This window comes from Ostrinia nubilalis, chromosome 14, assembly GCF_963855985.1.
Source record: "Ostrinia nubilalis chromosome 14, ilOstNubi1.1, whole genome shotgun sequence".
In the NCBI taxonomy this organism is placed as follows: domain Eukaryota; kingdom Metazoa; phylum Arthropoda; class Insecta; order Lepidoptera; family Crambidae; genus Ostrinia; species Ostrinia nubilalis.
The window spans coordinates 2,796,576-2,812,682 of NC_087101.1; the positions used below are offsets into that span (position 1 = coordinate 2,796,576).

At 37.3% G+C, this 16,107-nt stretch overlaps 1 protein-coding gene across 1 annotated transcript in view; it reads left to right on the top strand.

Annotated features, from left to right (window-relative positions):
* The first annotated feature begins 2,786 nt into the window (after window positions 1–2,786).
* LOC135077803 (uncharacterized) overlaps window positions 2,787–16,107 on the top strand; it is a 34,895-nt gene continuing 21,574 nt past the window's right edge. Inside the window, exons 1-3 of the mRNA XM_063972347.1 lie at window positions 2,787–2,969; window positions 3,382–3,528; window positions 11,912–12,077. Coding sequence (XP_063828417.1) covers window positions 2,862–2,969; window positions 3,382–3,528; window positions 11,912–12,077 — 421 coding nt within the window. The 5' untranslated portion in view covers window positions 2,787–2,861. The remainder of the gene's footprint in view (window positions 2,970–3,381; window positions 3,529–11,911; window positions 12,078–16,107) is intronic.

Below are 16,107 nucleotides of genomic sequence, written 5' to 3' on the forward strand. Positions count from 1 at the left end.
ATGCGCCTTTTCGTCAAAAATTGTTTTAAGGGACTTCTTACACTGCCAACGCACTGTTAAATGACAAAGAACATACCCCAGCTCTTTTTCAGTTTTGATGGTATATTTTCCAACTCCATTTTGAAGAAAAGCCATCAACCATTGGTACAGCCGGACGCATTTTCGTTGTTTATTTAGCATATCTCTTCATCTAGTGACCAGTAAAGTATAGTACATAGTCTCTCGAGGTAGCTTGTGGTACTCAGATAGTACCAAAATATATAGGGCTTTATAGGAATCCCAAGTATATTGTGTTGATTGGATACTGATATGATTATAGTCAATAGAAATATCATAATGATAATGAGAAGCATCGTAGTTATCTATTGGATATAATAATATTGTTATAATCAGCTTTTTTCAAATACTGTGCAAGTTTCAGGCCCTGCAGCTCTTCACAAAATATAGCAAACTTATCACCACAGACTTTGGAAGTATCTACAGCGATTGAAGAATTATGACTTTTGATTGGGTGCGGATTTGTGGGAACCTATCGGCTTATTTTTCACGCCAGTGGTTCATTATCACTGTCGTCCTATAAACTGCCTTTGCTGCCACTATCCCTTCTGTTCATAAATACCCTTACGGTATGAAAAACGTCGCCATATCCTCTTTTTCAGTCAACGCACTTGTATCAGGTGGTATAATTATTAGCCAAAATACGTTCATCGTCATAACTATCCTGTAAAACGGCTCCAATAACATCCTCAAGTCCCTTTTAGCTCTTTTGAGCTGTAAAATGTTACGAAAGAGCAAAAAATAAATATAGTTTTTTTACTTACGCATGTTGTCATTGTACCCAACCGAGTACAGTAACTTTTACATGACCCTAATTTCATTTGAGATGTAAATATTATATTATATTGTGCTTTATAACTTACTCTGGTATGTATTCAAAAGTAATTAAACAAAAAAATCGACTTATGAGCAGTAATTGTTATAAAAAAAATAAAAATTAAACACCTACCTCCACTACGTTTCAGTGACACAACTTCAACTGTTACTTTTTATCAAAAAAAGTCCCACTACCCGCGTAATTTTTGTCAATATACTTTAATAGTGTCATAATGACGTAAAATAACAAGTCAACCCATGTTAATTTTGTGAGATTTGCAATTGAAACGTAAAAATATAGCTGTACCCATTTGAGTACAGTGACCTCTAATGGGTTAATCATTTATTGAGCAATTAAATGTGTTTTTCTTAAAGGATATTTACTGGTCTTTCAAATAACACCAATATTGTCGGGGCACTATGATTGTGTCAGAAGAAAATCTTTAAAGTTCGCGTCGCGGAAGGTGCGGTTTATTTGATGTTGAGTGTAGTACCAGGAAATCTTAATATACCTCAAACATGCGATATTCAAAGCCCTCTTCGGAACTCCCACTTTGCCACAGTTCTTAGAACCAACTCACTCTGCCATTCTATACTCTGAAGATTCCAAAATCAACATGAGGAAGTATCTCTTGATATCAAGATTCCATGAATGGAACTACGTGGAGTTGTACAAGTTAAACACGTTAAGTATGTAAGCAGGACTCACTTGAGTAATCAATGAAGCTTAGCTACAAACTGGTAGTAAATTATTCATAGTGGTAATAATATTACGGCCATTTTAATAGTAATGTGAGGTTTTTACGGAATGAAGATGAAAAATTGACTTAGATTTGTGTAAAAAAAAAATGGTTTTAAAGAAAATAAGGTTAATAAAAACCTATGCAAATTATTTTTGTGTGAGTATTCAAATTCATATCAAATCAAATCATATCCTAACAGTTTTATTCCCGAATAATTTTTTCTTCTTTTAATACAAATACATTATTTCCCTGCAGTTCATGCATTACCTGTTGGGTCTTCAACGACTTAATAACCTACATAATATTTTGTATACCTACTACCAAGTAAAATGAAATTAATGCTGATAAGTTCTTCTCCTTGCCGCTCCAGGAGTTCCGAACAACTTTGATACTAGTTGCATTTCCTGGAACCGTTTACCTTGTTAATCGAGTCACTTGATACTCAAGAACGCGTACATTGTGCGGGGAACGGGATAACTTGCGAGAAATTAACATTTGGTGAGAATCTGTATCAAATTAATTCTCATTAAGTAACACGTTGTAGATTATAATGGTATTTTAAACAATTACGATTTGCTGTTATGCAGGAGAACCGGGATCAAACCACGTCATAGATTTTTCGGGTTACTTAATGCCAGGACTTTTTCCAAATTAGTGATTTATTTGCTCAGTGGGCCTTAGCTTATAATATAAGGCTCGTTTACACCAAGGCTGAGCGGAGCGGAGAAGAGAAGTGGAAATAATGAAATCTGATTGGTTATGAATAACCGCGGCGGTTGGGGCTACCACCTTTTGGAAACCTATTCGCTTTATCACCACCTTAATCGAAATTACCTACAAACGACAGCACATCAGACAACACATTATTGTTGCTTTGCTCTTAATACAAATACACAAAATCCCACAGTGTTAAGCTTGATATGCCTTTGTCTGATTGGTTATGAATAACCGCGCAACTCCACTCAGCGCCGTCTTGCCGCGACAGTCAAATTCTATAAAAAAAATCCGCCGACGCTTCTCCGCTCCACCTTGGTGGAAACCGAGCCTAAACTAAAAGCAAAGTGAAGCAAAAGTTCAAATAACAATCATAACCTTATTTCAAAACCAGAGAGTACAAATAACTTTTTTTAACACAATCGAAACGTCACCTTATGTCAGTCAAAATTTTGTCACTGCCTACAAATAAACAAACACAAAAGCTGAATGATAAAATTGCAAGTTTTTAATGTATTTTGATCTAGCAAGATGATGGTAGACACGGTTGTATGCACCAGGCCGTTGAGTGAGGAGGAATTAAATTTGAGAAAGAAGGCATTGAGGCATGCTGTGCTATGTATAGGATGGGTGAAAGTTGTAAGTATGTTTGTTACTGCTATAAAAAAACATTGTTACCAATTTAGATTAGTGTGTTAGTTAAAAGTAAGCAGAGCTGCTGAAAGCTATAGATAGCATAATCATCACAAAAAATGTCCCTGTTGAGGTTACAATCCACAACTATTGAAAGCATCAACATTATCATCTTGTGATGATATCTGGTAACACATATTTACCAAGGCTTTGTTCTAAATAAAGTGATGCACCTACAGGGTAGTTATTTTTTGAAAAATACGTCTCAAATATACCTTGCCCTACCCACCACTTCAGGACAACATAACGTCTTTTAAGTTGTTTTTGCCAACCAACCAGTGTTTTCATTGAGCAATTCATAATGATTTCAAGTTCATCTAATTTGTCTATGGGACATTAATAGCCTACTTATTTTCAGACCTCAGTAATATGCTACGCGATACTATATTTTCTCGTCCATGTCAACAGCAAAGGGCATATGTCAACCGTGCTGAAAATAATGCTACTGGTCATGATACCCGCTCAAGTTTTTCATGGACTCATTCTGTTCCTTGGCGCTGTTGATGTAAGTACGACATAATGTAAGTACTATTAGTAGGGAGTTACTGTAGTGTAAAGCCTGGTCCGTGAGCACGTAGAATCCCGTCCAATGACCCCAAGCTGCCCATCCTTGTCGCTCGCACGTAATTATGTTGCTGTCGCGCTCGCACACTCACTGCGGGCGTGCGTCGCACAGTCGCGACAGCAATATAATTACGCGCGAGCGATAAGGATGGGTAGCTTGGGGTCATTGGACGGGATTCTGCGTGCTCACGGACCAGGCTTTAGTAAATGAAGTGAAAATGTGCTACAGTGTCCATGCTGCATAGGCTATATGTAATGACTTTCGAATGAGATTGTAAACACTTCTGCACTGCTAAGTTTGCCAGTCAATGCTGACTGAATAGATGTTTCGGGAATGCGAACTAAGATCTTATTAGTAGTAACGTATTGACGTTGAATCCCAGGAGAACGCCAATACGAATTGGATTCTTTGATAATCACTAAACACTCCCGTATCTGGTGGCTAAGGTTCATTAGGAAAAATTAGATATGTCTAGAGGTCGTTTATTGCATCACTGCATCAGGCGCCAAATGTAACCTCTAGCCCACTCTTGGTCGCTACTCTCTAACAGAATTTTAGCACACCTGCCCATGCTTCATCGCTACTGGCCAAGAACGACTGTCAATAATATCATGCATGATCTTATACTGCTAGAAATTCTGTAACTGCAAATACGCATCTTAAACATGTTTTGTACAAACATAGGGTATTAATTTCACATAGGAAATACTAATGAAAGTGTTATTAACCATGTTGACCTATTTACCCGTTCATTGCAATAACTGTGCAATTGAATGTGTTATGTACGAATCATTAGCTTAGAAAATGCTATCGTTATTGCAGCCATTTAGCTGGAATCAACTTAATTGTCCAATGTAATTATGTATAAATTATAATAAATCTGTAGAGAGGTCAATTCTGTACATGAAATATATTTTCAAAATAACTATCAGGGGGTGATTAGTGATCGATACTGATGCCAAAAATGCAATCAGTAAAATTTTTGTCTGTCTGTCTGTCTGTCCGTCTGTATGTTCCTTATAGAAACAAAAACTACTCGACGGATTTTAACGAAAATTGGTACAATTATTCTTCATACTCCTGGGCAGGTTATAGTATACTTAGGAATTCCCACGGGAACAGGAGTTAGCGGGAAAATCCTTTTGTATGAAAAATCTAAACCGCTTAAGTTAGACGCTTGAAATTTGGCATGCATACTAAGGTACCTAGTAAACATAAAGCATAGTTACAACAGGATATTGCAAAATTCCCACGGGAAGTGGAGTTAGCGGGAAAAAAGATTTATATGAAAAAATCTAAACCGCGTAAGATAGATGAAGGGGGTAAAACGGGATCCACGCGTACGAAGTCGCGGGCGGCCGCTAGTTATGTATAAATTGGTCAAAAACTACTATTAGTTACCAAAATTAAGTCAAAATACTTGAATATTGTATCATGTTCAAGTTTAACCCTTCTAAGGCTGAACGTGGCCTGACTGTATGACATGAGGAATATAGTAAACACAGACAAGGTAGGCTCGCTTCTCACAAAACGTAATTATTTAGTACTGTACCAAGAAGAATTACTAACATTTGGGTAGAATTTGATTTATGTTATGGTCAATAAAAGAACCTTCTTTTGATATATAAAACTTGACGTCACATAGAAACCACAATTTTGACGTTTTGATACGGTGTTTAGAGTTAGAAGCTTGGCTCTACATGAGATATGATGACCTTTTGATAGTGCGAGCCATATGCTCTCGTCTTAGCAACAATGAAAATATTTTTGGTCAAATCATTCTTCCGCTTTTGAAGTAATATCAAATATCATCTCTTGTTCAGCCATCGTTATTAAACTGCCTACTGAACCAATCTCTATTGGGCTCCTAACATGCCAGAGGGCAAGGAGGACTTTCAAAGTAAAACATGCGCATACACTCCTTTGACTGGGCGCGCCTCCAGCTAGGATCTTGTTAGGGCAATCCAGCAATCGCTGCCATACCGGCAAAAATTTCAACTTTAAATCTGTATTTGTTTGGAAACGTCAGGATCTTTAGAGAAGTTATTTTACTGGAGTTCTGCGGTGCTCGTTTATTAAGTCGAGGTATGTAGTTTGTAAAGTGGAACGAAATATGCGCATTGTATTAATTTGACTTGTCCTTTGTTTCTGGCTTTACCCTTAAAGGAGGAGGGTAGCCCTCGTCAAAAATAGACGTGTATTAGAGTCTCCGTGATTTATTATTGCAAAATGTAGTAAAAAGTCTGAGTTACGCTTTAAATTATACACCATTAGAAACAGGAATAATCGTGCCTGCGAACTGTGAAATCGGCTCCAAGCTGTAGTGTGAATTGTGTGTAAAAATTGCAATCAAAACTTCCAACTCGTCGATTCAACGGACAGTGACTCATCTTGTAGTGACAGTGCAAAGCGAACTTGTTTACAAAAACTATACGGATAGCCTTCACTACTCGATAAGGTACAGACAATTCGTCACTCAAGTTACACGGCGCGTGGCTGATTGGATTTTTTGCCCGCACTATACGCAACGATTGCCGGTTCGAGCCTTGATGAACTTTATTTTTGTTTTTGCTTTTTTTTTTTTGATTATGTTTTTTAATTTTTTGTGATAATTAATAAGTACCTAAGGGAAACCAAACTAGTACCTACGTGAAGAAAGAAAAAAAAAAAATTTTTTTTTTTTTTTTCTTTGACAAGGAGGAAACGCCTGCAGCAGGATCCCACACAGTCACACGTCGAACCATTGCTCACGTTGTGGGTACAGAGAGATAAGATCAATACTTCTATCAATCTTTTTGTATTTTCACTGATTCATCATGAGTACTGCACAGAAAATATGTGGTGGGTGCAAGAACACGTTGCCCAGGAGAAACGTTATACAGTGCATGAGCTGCAGGTTGACGTACGACTTGGAGTGTGCTAATATCAGTCAGAAACTATTTGACCTAATGGAACGCAAGGATAGATGGAAGTGTCCTCTATGTATGAGTAAACAACCAAAGACTGGAAACACAAACACACCAATTCGAAACACAGAAAAGGAACAACAGGCATCTTCTTCCGCGATACCCTCCGGGAACACAAGGGGTCACATAACTCACATAGACAGTGATGCTAATAATGTGACTTTCCGTTCAAAAACAGCGCGCCTGCCTGCGGACCCTACAGAAGATCATCTGTATACAGATAATACTGAAACCCCAGTCGGTGACAACGCAATGCTTGAAGAACTGAAACGTTACATGAGCGAACTAATTTGTAGCCAGACAAAAAGCCTGCGCGAAGCTATCACTTCTCTAACAGACACCATCAAAGCACAAAACTCACGTATTGAACAGCTTGAAGGAAAGGTACTGGAGTTGGAGGGCAGGCCAGATGTAGGCATTCTGGAGGAAAAGATAGTTCACTTGCAAACCGAAATATCAATCCGCGACCAAGCTTTGCTATCAAATGATGTCGAGATAGCCGGCTGCCCAGAAACGGGTAACGAGAATTGTCTCGGTTTGGTATTGGCTATCGCGAAGAAAATAGGCGTAGGCCTCGATGAGAGAGACGTTGTAAGCGTAGAACGAGCTGGACCAATAAGATTAATGACTGACAGTTCACGACCTCGACCTTTGGCTGTTCGGCTGGTACACCGTGCAACGCGGGATTCCCTGCTGCATGCGGCCCGTGTGCGCCGTGATCTCAACACCGAAGGTCTGCAGCTGCCAAGTCCTGTGACACCTATTTATATTAATGAGCGACTAACTAAACACAATAGGGCACTATTTCAACGGACTCGTTCATTGGCGCGAGATGCAAATTTTAAATTTACTTGGACAAGAGATGGAAAGATATTTACTAGACAAGACCAAGGTAAAGCACGACATCTATTGCGCTCGGAATCGGATTTGTTAAAGGTTTTTGGTAAAGTTCATGTTTGATCTAGAAATATGCTATTTTTCAATGTATACATTTGGAACGCTTCTTTATCTGTACTTTGTAAAGAAATTTGATTACGGTACTCCTGCAGAAACACATATTACTGTATGTACGTTGACTTTCAAGCAAACTATACAACACATAACCAAACTTACACAAAACACACACATATACACACTACACAATTTTTACAATAAACTTCATTTTAATTCGAATGAAAATGTCTAACACTAAGCAACACAGTTTGCGACTTGGGTTGTGGAATGTTAGATCTCTAAATACAGGACAAGATAATTTTATGGTGGCTATTTTGAACCATCAACCTGATGTTCTAGCTCTCAACGAGACTTGGCTGAAGGAGGGAGATGAGTGTCTGGCACCATCACTACCGGGTTACAAATTTATGCACAGAGCGCGTCAGGGTAGGTCTGGTGGCGGTGTCGGTTTCTATGTTAAAAAAAATATTCATAGCAAAATGCGACAGCACCCACCCTCACTGCTTGAACAGATGTGGCTCGAAATCAGGTTGCCTGGAGCTTCTCTTGCAATTGGGACAGCCTACAGGCCAGAAAGTGTTCGAGTAGCTGATGCTCTCGACTCCCTTAGTGAATCCACTACAGCTATGGCACGATGTGACTACACATGTGTCTTGGGAGATCTGAATATTGACCTTAGCAATAGCTCCTCGCAAGCTAATGACCTCTCCGCTTTTTGCCGTCAGCATAATCTTACCCAACTAGTTAAAGAGCCCACAAGAGTAACAGAGTCTACGGAAACCATCTTAGATTTAGTTATGACCGATACTCCAGAACGATGTAAAGCTACTCAAGTAGTACACAGTACTGGGACTAGTGATCATGCAATGGTTTTAATAGATTTTAATATCAAAAAACCGAAACCTTTGAAGTTGGTAAGCAAAAGGAGATTGATCAGCAGTATAAACTGGGATCGATTCGAAGCGGATCTGCGAGTAGTCCCATGGGAGTCTATTCAAGATCTTGGCAATGTGGACGAAATGGTAAGTGCTTTCAATCACTATATACTAGCCTTATTTGATTTGCATGCGCCTAAAAAGAATATAATACTTAAAGAGAATCCAAAGCCGTGGATTACGGACACGGTCAAATTTATTATGAAGTTGAGGGATGCGGCTCTAGAAAAGGCTCTGAAAAATAAAACAGAATCGTCTAAGAACTACTATCGCGACCTTAGAAACTTCGCAACGGCAACCATTAAACGAGAAAAGAAAGCATACTTTAATCAGTTTATAAATAAAAATTCTAAAAAGCCGGAAATTCTATTTAGACACTTAAAAAAACACTGTCTTACAGGTAACGAGTGTTCTAAATTACTGCCTAGCCATTTAAATAATCCCGAAAAAATTAATGCCCACTTCTTGAACCTTCCTTCTTGTGGTAGTGCAGATACAGATCAGGAGAACTTGGAGGGCCGCCGATATCAAGGTCCTTTGTTTGAGCTGAAACCAACAACTGAGGCAGAAGTGCTAAAAATAATACACAAAATTAAAACAAAAGCCACTGGTTATGATGATCTAAATATAGAAATGATCAAGTCGACGTTACCGTGTACACTACCTATTATTACAGCAATAATTAATAGATCAATTGAAACAAGCACATTCCCATCTGATTGGAAAAGAGCCTTAGTAAGACCCATACCCAAAAAAAACTCTATTGAGGATCTGAAAGACTTGAGGCCAATTTCGATATTACCGGTTCTATCCAAGGTCGTGGAAGAGGTAGTTTTGAAGCAAGTGGTGAGCTTTATAGAAGGAAATAATATAATACCAAAATTCCAGTCCGGGTTCCGCAAGGGACATGGCACGGAAACAGCACTTCTGCATGTGACTGATGACATAACAGAAGCTTCCGATCTCGGACTGAGTACGATTATGGTTTTGCTCGACTACTCTCGAGCCTTCGACTGCTTGCACCCAGAACTCCTACTAAGGAAATTGGAGCTATATGGTTTTTCTAGAAATGCTTGCCAGTGGTTTAAAACTTTTCTGGTCGAGAGAGAACAGATTGTAATCACTGAATCAGATAACGGTGAGGAAAGACTATCATCACCTGGGAAGCTACAGCGTGGAGTCCCTCAGGGATCACGATTAAGCCCTTTTCTCTTTTCTTTGTTCACCTCAGATCTACCTGATAATATAAGAACCTGTAAATACCATCTTTACGCGGATGACACGCAGTTATATTACTCTTTCAAAGGCAGTGATGCCGCAGTTGCTATAGCTCGAATTAATGAAGATCTTCTCAACATTTACAACTGGTCACAAAAGAACTCACTAGTACTCAACGCAAGCAAATCGCAAGTGCTGGTCCTAGGTACTAAAAGACAGATGCAAACAGTACTTGACTGCAAAGATAAGGTTAAAATAAACGGTGTACCTCTGGAACGGGTTGATGCTGCAAGAAACCTGGGATTAATACTGGATGGCGAGCAAAAGTTTACAGAACATATAAATATAAAAATAAGAAATGCCTTTTACAAACTAAAGATACTATATAAAATTAGACCTTTTATTAAAGAAGAATTACGGATACTTCTCACAGACCTGTTGGTACTCTCCCCCTTTAACTACTGTAGTAATGTTTATGGTCCAAGACTGTGTAGTAGCCAGGAAAGAGCAATACAGCGAGTTCAAAACGCTTGTGTCAGATTCAGCCTTAACGTTCCAAGAAGGCAGTATATTACTCCATATATGAACCGACATAACATCCTCAACATGAAGGGCAGGAGAGAACTCCATTATGCATGTACCGTCCACAGAATAATATGGAATAAAAAACCAGAATACCTGTATGAGAAAATAAATTGGCGTACGAATGAAGCCTTCAAGCTGCTCCGTTCTACGGCGCAAAATCTACTCAGGGTTCCTAAACACAGGACTTCCCGATACAGGGGAAGTTTCAGGTTTTCCGCAACAAAAATATGGAACGACCTTCCTCCACCCCTGAGAAAAAAAACTAGCGGTCAATATTTTAAAAATATGTACAAAAAGGCTTTATCCCAGAAACAAAATGTCGCGGAAGACTTGAAGCACGCCTACTGGAAACATTTGTCTTTGAGGCAGTTTTTTTTTTTCCACTCATCCCAACCTAAATTCCTTTTATACGCAAATACACTAACAAACATACACCAACACACACAACACTCACGTCTCACATGTACACACACAATCAACTGACACTAACGAGTACCGTACATACATATTGTCTTTGTATTTATAGGGTTTTTGTTTTTGTATTTTAATTACCCCTGTTTAATCTTACCCTCCTCCCCTTTTTACTGGTTGTTTCCCACCTTCCAACTAAGGGAAAAGGAGGAGGCTGAAAATCAGCGCGGGGTAGGGTATGCTTGACCTCGCATATGCTGAGCCTCATCCTTTTGCCTCTTATGTTTTTTAATGTAATTTTTTTTGTTTATATTTCTATGTTTGTAAAGCATGTAAAAACGAGGCAATAAAGTATTATCTTATCTTATCTTATCTTATCTTTCTCTGAACAAATACTAATAATCTTTTGGATCCCCTTTTTGGATTGGTAAAGCGCACATTCCTACAATTCCTGTATTCATTTACATTCGTTTATTCTCTTAGTAGTTAAATAATAATATGTTTTCTCATTACGAGGGTATGGTCACTTCATTGAATGATAAACACACAACAACTTTCGCGGAAATTTTAATTCTGACTGTGAAATTGTAAACGGATTAATTTACTTTATAATCATTACTTAGTAATTCCAACTGCGAATCAACATTATCAAGAGAGGGTATTTTCGTCTGTATCGAATATAATATTATCAACCACCTCTGTGGTCTAATGGTAAGACCGCCTGCTTCAGACGCAGAGGTCCCGGGTTCGATTACCAATGGGGGCAGATTTTTCTGTTCGGTTTGGTTGGTAGTAGGGCTTGTTCTAAGTCCGCCTGGCTAGCTACTACCATCTTACCTAAGTCTGTCGCCATAACAACAATGTTAACAGCATTATTGTGTTCCCATAGATAGAGGTAAGACAGCCATGGTTGAGGATTCCGGGTGAAGCTCGTTCCACCTTCGACCTGATCACACTTACCATCAGGTGAGATACAGGCCATGAGCTTCCTCGTCGTGGATAATAAAAATAATTTGGAGAGTAATCTTTGATCGCCGCATTAAGTCGGATTTATATTCTATCAGAAAGGTTCTGATGCGCCACGACACAACATGTCAGGCAAATATAAATCCGAGTTTTAGACAGAGTACTCACTTAAGAGTCCTCCTACCTCCTTCGTTTTCAGTTTTAATAATAAATTAAGTAAGGAGACTCGTTTAGGCCTTCTCTACACGGGTAATGAAATTACTAAATGGAGTCAATCTTCTGTTCCAGGAAAAGCTATGTGTGCTAGAATTAGGACTATGGCTCTGCCTAATACTGGCTTCATACAACACAGTGCTGGGTGTAATAGGCGGCGTGTACTTCATAAGGAACGGACACATAACCATACACTTCTTCTTGGCAGTCTTCTTTGCGATCATGGCTATTTCTTTAATCAGTAAGTTCAAATAACTGTAATAGTTAATGAAAACTGTAAACATATGATGTAGACAACAGCAACACACCTTAACCTTTTCAGCGCCACGTCAAATACAAAAGCCATCACTCTGACGCCACGCTTGATAAATATGATATCAATATAATCGTGTATTCATCATTATTCAGTTTACATAATACTCAATTAGCCAATTACTGACATCATTTTTAAGACGGATTAATCCGTCGTTGGCGGTCAACCTGATGTAAGCATGTATCCGTCATTGGCGTTGAAAAGGATAATACGGTTCTGAAGTAGATAATAAAATAGATAAAATTATTTAGCTTAAGATTTCCACTTAGTGACGCCGGCATAAGTACCCAGTCCCACATTACCCGCGCTCACCGACTATGTTATAGTACAAGCAAATGCAAGAAGCACCGCCCGCTCTCTGAAGTACCAAACCAAGTTTTTATGCACCCAATATAAAAATTATAAAGAATCTAGAGTATTTAACAGACAGATGAATAAAAAAAACACCTGTAACAGAATCAAACCATATTTTATGTTTTGATAGGTTACATTTTTGATAGTTCGTTTCAGCCAAAAGACGTCCACTGCTTGGACAAAGGCTCCCCCCAAGGTTTTCCACAAAGACCGGTCCTGCGCCGCCCCCATCCAGGCACCTCCCGCGACCTTCACCTGATCGTCGGCACGGTAATAATATCATACAGTATTGTAACTTCATATAAACAGTCGAAACGAGAACTTTCTTTCGAAATTCAAATCTCGGTATGCGCTCGGTATGCAAAAGTCGGGGGTGTCGCGAATGTGCCGAATGGACGTCGGTGGCCAAGTGTTAAAAATGACAAAACTGATTGAATTGGACTGACCGTCATTTACGGTCAAATTGGTCAAAAACTAGTCAAATTGTCATTTTCAGTTAGTTTGCTTTAAAATGAAAATTATATAGTATTAAACCAGCTTTTGCCCACGACTTCGCCCGCCCGAAATTAACGTAACAGATCATTATGATTATTAAAGTTTAAAAATTATTTAAGTAGTTTTTACTAAATTAAATCTACTAATCACAAAACAATAAACATTTTTAACCTATTCCATTCACAAAGTATTTTGTCTGTCTAACTAAATAAAAAAATACAATCACAAAACTAGATAGAAATTCTAAGTAGGCAGCTTAGATTAATAAAGCAGATGTAATTAAACTGGGTACTGGTAGGTGGGCATCCCTATCGCATGTTGTCATACTGTGACGTACCGCGCGACTGTTGACATTTATTTCAAAAATATGGCCGAGTTGGAATACTGTATAGATAGTATTACCGTGTCGTCGGTCCACCTAGTGGGAGGCCTGCCCACACTACATACTACATTTTTTGAAAATGAAAATGAAAATGAAAATGAAATTTATTCGTCATTATCATAGGTACAAAGTTGTTAGGGGTTAGTAGGTTCCACTATGATCTGCCGTATAGGCATACGAATTCTTAATAAATTTGAATAATTATATAATCTAAATCAATTGGTATTACAAAATTATCTATGTCAATGCAGTCAGTCAATCTTTCTAATTATTAAATACATCAAAATAATAGCTAATGTCATAAAGTATACAATTTCAAATTATGTCAAAACTTAACCTAAAGAATCATTACAAAATTCATCAATGGTATAATACATTTTATTTAATAGTAGTAAGATCAGTTCCTTTTTAAACATTTTGTCATCACACTCTAGCAAGGCCTTAGGAAGCTTGTTAAACAGTTTTGGTGCCATATCTAAGAAACTCTTTTTCATTAATGCAGTCTTACACATATTTCTTTCTACCATAGGTTTCCTAGGTCGAAGACGATGAGCTATTGTCGACTCCACTCTTTTAAATTCATCTGGATGATATTTGACAAAAAGGCAGGCTTCTAAAATATACAGACACGGGAAGGTTAACAGTTTTAGCTTTTTAAATATAGGCTTACAACTGTCTGTTGATTTCAACCCATAGATTGCACGAACACATCTTTTTTGTGCTCTGAAAATAATTTCCCTGTAAGAGGAATTGCCCCAAAAAATCACCCCATATCGTAGAGTCGACATTACAAAGCCATGATATGCAGCCAGTACAGTAGGTTGATCAGCTATTTTTGCGAGTTTAGTCAGTGCAAAAGAGAATCTATAAAGTCTTTTGCATACTTCTATAGAATGCGATTCCCATGACATATTGCTATCTATGAGAACACCAAGAAACTTGATCGAATGTACATTTTCGATTGGAATAGAGTTATAATTTATGTTTAAATTAAATTTCGGTTTTCTTTGAGTGAATTGCATTATCTTTGTTTTATCTAAATTAATATTCAAGTTGTTATGATCCATCCAGGCAATTATGTCTTTTATGGTGTCGTTTATAGTGATTTCATATTGATCAGGTTGATTGGTTTCAATAATCACTGTGCTATCATCAGCAAATAAGACCATAGGGTAGTTAATAGACTTAGGCATGTCATTAATATACACCAAGAACAATAAAGGACCCAACACACTACCCTGGGGGACTCCAAATTTAATCACTCTACCTTCAGATCTATATTTATTACTGTTAGAAGATGATATGCGAGTTATTTCTGTGTATTGGATTCTTTTGTCTAAGTATGATCTTATTAGATTCAAAGCATTTTCTCTAATACCATAGCGATATAGTTTTTTTAAAAGTATAGTATGGTCTACGTGGTCAAAAGCTTTTGACATGTCCATAAAGACAGCACAAGTTGGTTTAGTTTTGTCTAAATTTAATGTTACACGTTTTACCAAGTCATAAATTGCAGAATTAATAGTCATGCCCTTGCGAAAACCTTTTTGTTCTTCTACCAATATTCGATTTTTTTCAAGAAATTTATATAATATATTGTAAATAATTTTTTCTATTACTTTTGAAAATATTGGTAGTAATGCTACTGGTCTGTAGTTGGATATATCCATTTTGTCACCTTTTTTATATAGAGGTGTTACAATAACTGACTTTAATCTATCTGGGTAAATTCCTGTATTAAAAATTAAGTTTATTATGTGGCTAAGCGGTAACGCAATTATTTCTCCAACATATTTCACAGCCAGAGTTGAGACTCCGTCGATACCCACACTACTTGTATTCTTTAAATTTTTTATTACTTTTATATTGTCGTATGCTGTTACTGGAGCTAAATATATGGAATTAGTATGATTTGGGACATTATTTTTTTTGTCTAAAGCTTTATTGTTGATTTTTATTTGATCAATGTAATAATTATTAAATGAAGTAGCTATTTTTAACGGGTCAACAATATTCTCCCCATTTATTTTAATTTTAGTTATGGGCTCGACAGGCATTATTGTCTTCGACTGGTTAATTATGCGCCAGGTGGCTTTAGTTTTATTTTTTGACATTGCAATTGTTCTATCATTTTGTTTTCTTTGAGTTAATTTTATGATATTTTTCAATATTTTGGAGTAGTTTTTGAATTTTGTTTGGTAACATTTATTCCTTTTATTAATTCTAGATAACCACAAAAGTTTTCTTTTATTTTTGCAACATAGTCTTATTCCTTGGGAAATCCATTTCGGCTTATTTTTTATATATCTTTTTATTGTTTTATAAGGGAAACATAAGTCATAAAAACATTTAAAATCATCATGAAAAAAATCAAATGCCTCATTCACCTCGACAGAGTTAAACGTGTCATAGAAACTTAGAGAACTCAAAGATTCCTTAAATTTTTCGAGGTGTTCCAGTGAATAATCCCGACGTTTAATAAACCAAAGGGGCAAGGAACAAGTTTTTTTTACTGGACAGCTCAATATTTGAGCAGTGTGATCCGATAGGGCGAGCTCAATCACTTTCACCTTTGGATCCCTTGAAATTTGTGGCAATGTTATCTAAGCATGTTCCACTCGAAAGTCTAGTTGGTTCACGAAATTGTAGTTTTAAATTGTAGCTAACCAAGTGACATTCAAAATCTCTACTCATTGATGACTTTTTAAGGATATCTATATTGAAGTC